Genomic DNA, 7,328 nt, shown 5'->3' with positions numbered 1-7,328 from the left:
TATGTATACACACACATATGTATACACACACACACGATAAACTCCGTTCAGTTTCTGTCCACCAGTTTCTGTCCTTTCAGTTTCTGTCTACTCACAAGACTTTAGTCGGCCCGAGGCTATAGTAGAAGACACTTACCCAAGGTGTCACGCAGTGAAACTGAACCCGGAATTATGTGGTTGGAAAGCAAACTTCTTACCACACAGCTACGCCTGCGCCTCATTATTATTATCATTGAGCTGGCAGAATCGTTAGCAAGTCGGACGAAATGCTTAACGGTAATTCGACCGCCGCTACGTTTTGAGTTCAAATTCCGCCGAGGTCGACTTTGCCTTTCATCCTTTCGTACTCGATAAATTAAGTACCAGTAAAGTACTGGAGTCGATATGATCGACTTATCCCCTTCCCCAAAAGTTCAGATCTTGTGCCTTTAGTAGAAAGGATTAATAATACTAATAACAACAACAAAAATAATAATAAAAATAATAATCCACACAATTTCGTACGCCGAATTCACCCTCAACGACTAATTGGCCTTGTGTTATAGAAAACACTTGCCAAGGTGCTGCAAAGTGGGATTGACATCGAAAAGGTGGTTGCGTACCTGACTTCTTAACCACACAGCCATGTCTGCCTCCCCACCTCTCTCTTTCTCTCTCTCTCTCTTTCTCTTTCTAAAGTGCGTGACTGTATACATGTGTGTGTCTATGCATGCCTGTATGCGTTTATGATGCCTACACATTTCCAAGTCACACAATCTGTGCTTGTCCCCAGTCAAAATAAAACAAATAAATTGGCTGAGCTAATCCCCGAACCAGGCGTCACTGCATAGAGCCTAAGATCCCATTCTCGCCATTGAGAATCATGACCAGATACTTACTGCGATAACTTAAGTTCAAAGACCCACTGCTTTTCAATGTCCTACTGAAAGACTCGAGATACCCACGTGGATGTAGATGTCTTCAAAAAGCAACTGGACCTTCACTGTTTAGAACAATGCTTCTTAATCTTCTGTCTACCAATGGTTCCAATGGACCCATTTCAGTTTTTACGTTTGCTTTTTCCTACTGTTTATATTATTTGATCCTATTTATATTATTTGATATGTAAATGTATAGATGTATATATACGACGGGCTTCTTTCAGTTTCCGTCTACCAAATCCACTTACAAGGCTTTCGTCGGCTCGGGGCCATAGTAGAAGATACATGCCCAAGGTGCCAGGCAGTGGAACTGAACCCGGAACCATGTGGTTGAGAAGCAAGCTTCTTATGACACAACCACACCTGCGCCAATAAAAAAATTGTCAGAAGTGGGATTGTGTGAAAATTCTTAAAATATTTTATGTATTGTAAAAGTATAATCAATTAATGCTCATAAATTTTAACAAAATCTTATAGGGACCACTAAGGGCCATATGAATCCCGATTGAGAACCTCTATTCTAGAGGATTAGTAAGAGTGTTGCAAACGCTATTGGAGGTGCCCCAGCATAGCCACAGTTTATGGGCTGAAACTAGTAAAAGATAATGGTATTCTTATAGCACCTGGATTTGATATCTTATAATAATTTGTTTCTAATATAGGCACAAACATAGAACTAGGAAGAGATGCTCAGTTGGTTACATAGACCCCAGTATTTGACTGGTACTTTATTTTATTCAGTTATATGTTTATCTATTTATTGATTAATCTTTCCTTATTTCCAGTGTTCCGACGTTTATGAGCCTTATTGACGAAAACCTCAGTAAAATTGCAGATCTACTGGAAGAAGTAAGTATATACTATAAATCATTCAGCGTTATTAACAGAGTGAGGTAACGGTAATTGGTAACGAAGACAGGTGGTGGTGGTGGTGGTGGTGTTGGACAAGGTAGCGGTGTTACTGATGGTGGTGATGGTATTAATGATGGTAACGACGTTGGTGATTATGGTGTGATGGTGACTGTTTAACAGCAGATCGAAATGTTATGTGACATCTAGGGTTGTGTGGATTGCTGGGAGACAGGTGAGTTATAAAACTTATATAAAAAAGTTCTTTTAAAATTATATACATAATTAAGGGATCAGCAACAGTTGCTTCACCACATACCAAAATTTAGAAATAGCAGTTAAAGTGTTAATTCTACTACTACAATAAGTCTCCAACAGATAGCAATACTTGTAACTCACAAAGGCAAAACAAGAAGAAAAAAATAACGAAACTAACCAGTCTTAGTCTTAGTCAAGACTTGTTTTGCCTTTGTGAGTTACAAGTATTGCTATCTGTTGGAGACTTATTGTAGTAGTAGAATTAGCACTTTAACTGCTATTTCTAAATGTCAGTATGTGGTGAAGCAGCTGTTGCTGATCCTTTAATTATGTATATATATATATATATGAGATGTATTGGTATCCAGAAGACCCAAGGTGGCAGGTAACGCTATGCAAGTGCTATGAAAGGACCGTAGTTAAACTCTTGGTCCGATAATGATATAAGTGAGGAGTCTAATGTGGGTCTTGTATGAGCATGTATATGTTAAATAAAATGAGACAACAAAGCCAAGGCTGTGTGGAATTTTCAGGACATTTATAAAGAGGAAGTTAGTCTTACAGCTGTTTCTGAGATATTAGGGATATCCCTTCATCAGAAACGATTTGATATGGTTAAATAGAGGGAAATATCAAAGTTCAATGTAAGGAGTTTTTTGGAAAAGGAAGCAAATAAGGAGTATATTGGGAAATAGGAGAATGAATGTAGAAATAAAAATATATATAAAGATGTTATAGGTCCTTAGTTTTGGTGAGTAGGAGAGTTTTTTTGTGAAAGAATGGGTATGTCCTTAAGAGAGATGCCAAGGAATTGTTTATCCATTATATGCGTTACCTGTAATAAGTGCTTGTATTAGCAAGTTGGCAGAATCGTTAGCGGATGTTTTGGCTTCATCAATCTGAGAGGTTCAAGAAAAACTAAGAACATTAATTTTACTCGTTCTTGGACAAGAAAGAGGAGGAGGAGTAGGAGGAAGAATTACATGGCTAATTCATGCAACAAATAAAGGATGCCTAAAATGTCCACAAATGCATACATGTGTGTGTAAGTGTGCTTACAGCCATTGTGTTATTGTTGTTCCAATACATTCCTATAAAAATTTGTTTTTAAAATATCTTATTTGATATTATATTGTAATGATGGGAATAGTTGTGATTTGATCTCTGAAAATATGCAACAACTCATTCATTTATTTATTTATTTATTTATTTTTGCAGGAACATTATGAAAATGGAGAATACATAATCCGTCAGGGAGCTCGTGGTGATACCTTTTATATCATCTCCAAAGGAATGGTAAGTATCATCATCATTTATCATCTGTAATCCATGATTGGATGGGTTGGACAGTTTGACCAGGTCTGGCAAGCTGGAAGGCAGCACCAGACTCCAGGCTGATTTGGCATGGTTTCTACAGCTGGATGCCCTTCCTAGCGCCAACCACTCCGAGAGTGTAATGGGTGCTTTTATGTTCCACCGGCACAGGTGCCATTTACATGACACCCTTATGTCACGACTGATTTTACTTGGCTTGATGGGTCTTCTTCTCAAGCAGGGCATAAGCCAAAGGTCTCAGTCATTCGTCAATGCCTCTGTCGGGCTCAAAACTTGAAAGGTACTTTTCATGTGCCACCGGCATTGGCCAGTTTGCTTCCATGAGGCCCAATGCTTGAAAGGTTCTTTTTTTATGTGCCACCAGCACGGGTACCAGTTACATGATACCAACATTGTCCATGACTATGATTTCACTTGGCTTGACATGTCTTCTCAAGCACAGCATATCGCCAAAGGTCTCAGTCGCTAGTCATTGCCTCTGTGAGGTCCAAAGATTGAAGATCATGCTTCCCCACCTCTTCCCATGTCTTCCTGGGTCTATCTTTACCACGGGTTCCCTCCACAGTTCGAGATTGATACTTCTTTACACAGCTGTCCTCGTCCATACACATCACATGACCATACTAGTGCAGTCATCTCTCGTGCATACTTCTAATAATAGAGTAATAATAGTATTGTACATCTAATGATAGAGTAACCCATGTTTCAGACTCTAGACTAAAATATGGCTTACACTATTAGGTCCACTCTAGGCCAAGAACATCGTAAGCACATGGCAAGAGATGTAACATTCTCTTGAAATGCAACATTCTCCCTCCATCTTTTCTGATTCTTAACCAACTTCAAATTTTCCATTAACTTCCTTGTCCTTTCTTTCTTTAATTATATTTTGTTTTCCAGGTGAAAGTCACTAAAAAAGTAAGCGGTACCCAACAAGATCAGTTAATTCGTGTTCTACAAAAGGGTGACTTTTTTGGAGAAAAAGCATTACATGGGTGAGTTCTGTCTCTTTTCTCTCGCCTTTCCGATTTCTCTCTCTCTCTTTCTCTCTCTCTCTCTCTCTCTCTCTCTCTCTCTCTCTCTCTCTCTCTCTCGGAGAGAGAGAGAGAGAATCAGACATGCATAAACCTCACAGTTTACATTTTAATTCATTTAATCAAAACATTTTTTCGCTGCAAGTGCTCTACAACTAAACAATAAGGAACTGATACTATAATCAAAGTCCACCTGAAATAAACAAATTGAAAAAATTAATCTCGAATGTTAACTAATCTTTCAGGGCAGCTAGATATTTCAGTGATTGCTCACCTGTTTAGTTATGATAAAATGAGATTGATTCCTGTGAAGCTTTACAATAAGTAACAATCAGACACAAGAGTATGACTACAAGGCTATTGAGATGCACAAGGCAAATGAAGTGAACACATGTAAATGCAATAAAAACCTCACCTGAGAAATACGTAGTGAAAATATGTCCTGAGTGCTCTATTAGAGAATTTACAAAATTAGAAGAAAATATTTAAAAAAACTGGGAGCAATTTACATGGTAAGGGAACACCCGGAGGCTATCTATGTACGTGTTAATTTGTCTAATCAAACTATTTGCTTACTGAAAGTGTTTCAGAACATAATCTGATAGCTTGACCTGCTAGAAATATCTGCTGAACATCTCTCAAGTTTCACCATACGTCTTTCAATAATAAATTAGGCAACGTTATTCTTGATTGTTTAAGTCAAGAAGAAAAGCAGAACCCAAGGACAGATGGAGGGAGGGGAAAAGATATCCTCAGCTCAAGAACCTTATATGAATTCTTGCAACAGCATTACATCTGGTCTGACATTTTTACAGTTCCGCCAATCTGCTGCTCTGTGTGGTACTCTTTTATCAGCTACAAAAGGATAAAAGACAAATTTGGCCACTGCAAGATTTGAACTCAGAGCATTGACAGACACAAGAAATACTGTAAGATATTCTATCTGACGTTTATATGAGTTTGCTGATTCACTACCAGCTTTTACTCACCTGATCTACAAGATAAGAATGACATGGGGCTAAATTACCAACAAGGAAGCCTGTAGATGTTCACTCAACACACTAGAAATATCTACCTCATATCATACCTTACTATCTTAAATAAGGACAGAATAAGTTAATGAGTCCCATCCATATATCCCTCTTCACTTCTATTTATTGGAAGGTTGCAAGGACAAAATCCTCAGACACATCGTCCATAGGGTTCCATCAAAAGCAAGCATCATTACACTTTCCAGCTGGATTTCCAAGCGTGACCAATCGAGGCTATGGATATTATCCAACCATCTTTGTCGAATGTTTGTAATGGCATAATATGGCTGAGAAGTCAAAAGTAATGATGAAGTTTGAATGATGATGAAGTTTGAATGATGATGATGACGCAGCATAGAAATGAATGGGTGGAGAACAAGTAATTATGAAGATGGCCATTTATTTAGATGATTATAATGTTGTTACAATATAAAATATAAATGATGTCGTTGTGTCATTTGTTTGTGTACGTGTTATTAGGTTGTAGCAGTAAGATACTCTCTGGTTCCATAGATTCTTTGCATGTGGGAGCTAGCATTATTGTTTGATGCTTGAGAGAAAGAGGGAAGTAGAAAGGACGAGATTTGATTGTCAAACAGAGTGTAGAAGCAGTGTGTTGTCCCTCTCTTCTGCATTTGATACCAGGATGCTTATACATCAAAAGTAGTGACCATGCTGGATGTTTATAAAGTTTGGAAACTAAAGCAGGTCACCTTAAAACAAAGGACTGATCTTGCCATGTCCAGAGAAGATTTCAGAAATCAACTCATCCTCATTGATCTTCAAATGCAGAAAAGAGAAAACAAAAGACTGTAAATTTATCTGACAATCAATAAACATGTGAATTCAGTTTTGTATCTTAGTTGGACCCTATATGTTACTCCAGAGATCCTTTGGAAGAACCCCATATCTATGTATCCTTAAAACTACTGGACAGTCATGACTGGAATGTCTTTGATCCTAGACTGCCTAGTCAGCCAGGGTTAACTTGATATAAATAACAAAGGCTAAAATTGTCATACAACACTATTGTGTTTACTCATACCTAATGAGAGGAATAGACTATGATGCAATGTTGTCAGAATTAGATAGATGTAGCCTTTTGCAGGAGTGTAAAAGTAAAATACAATATAAAATATGGATTACTGATTTTTAGGTGCTAAATGTGGAGTTTGTACTATGTCTGAGACCACATTATACACGAATAAATGCAGTAGTTTTCTTTCATGCATATTTTAAGTTCCGTTTATTAAAAATGGTAGTGTACTTCAAAATGTGTAAAAGCAAGATTTGGTATACCAGCACAGCATTTACTTTTACACTTGGAGTTGGCGTCAACATGACCAGTCTCATAGCTAAAAATAGTAGCCAAGTCTGCCTCATCACACACATGCACCGTCAGCTTTAAGAATTCAGAGCACTTTGAACAATATAGCTCTGGATATATCTGGGTAGAAAACAGAATGTTCATGGTTAGAACATCTTTTATTAAGGTCTGCTTGGCATAGCTAACTTAGAGCTAAGCAACAAACACAACATTTATATTCAAACTACTTTATAACAAAGGAGGTGCAATGGCCCAGTGGTTAGGGCAGCGGACTCGTGGTCATAGGATTGCGGTTTCGATTCCCAGACCAAGCATTGTGAGTGTTTATTGAGCGAAAACACCTAAAGCTCCACGAGGCTCCGGCAGGGGATAGTGGCGAACCCTGCTGTACTCTTTCACCACAACTTTCTCTCACTCTTACTTCCTGTTTCTGTTGTGCCTGTAATTCAAAGGGTCAGCTTTATCACACTGTGTCACGCTGAATATCTCCGAGAACTACGTTAAGGGTACACGTGTCTCTGGAGTGCTCAGCCACTTGCACGTTAATTTCAGGAGCAGGCTGTTCTGTTGATCG

General features: G+C 38.2%; 1 protein-coding gene across 4 annotated transcripts in view; it reads left to right on the top strand.

Moving 5' to 3' along the window:
- Positions 1-7,328, top strand: part of LOC106880808 (cGMP-dependent protein kinase 1) — a 173,746-nt gene that overhangs the window by 148,941 nt on the left and 17,477 nt on the right. For all 4 annotated transcript variants that reach the window (XM_052969494.1, XM_052969493.1, XM_052969495.1 and 1 more), the window contains 3 exons: positions 1,706-1,769; positions 3,246-3,323; positions 4,263-4,357. In XM_052969494.1, the coding sequence (XP_052825454.1) occupies positions 1,706-1,769; positions 3,246-3,323; positions 4,263-4,357 (237 nt within the window). The remainder of the gene's footprint in view (positions 1-1,705; positions 1,770-3,245; positions 3,324-4,262; positions 4,358-7,328) is intronic.

The sequence above is a fragment of the Octopus bimaculoides genome, chromosome 7, assembly GCF_001194135.2.
Source record: "Octopus bimaculoides isolate UCB-OBI-ISO-001 chromosome 7, ASM119413v2, whole genome shotgun sequence".
NCBI classification, from domain to species: domain Eukaryota; kingdom Metazoa; phylum Mollusca; class Cephalopoda; order Octopoda; family Octopodidae; genus Octopus; species Octopus bimaculoides.
Note: the sequence above shows the minus strand (reverse complement) of the source record. Positions and strands in the feature narration are given on the sequence as shown.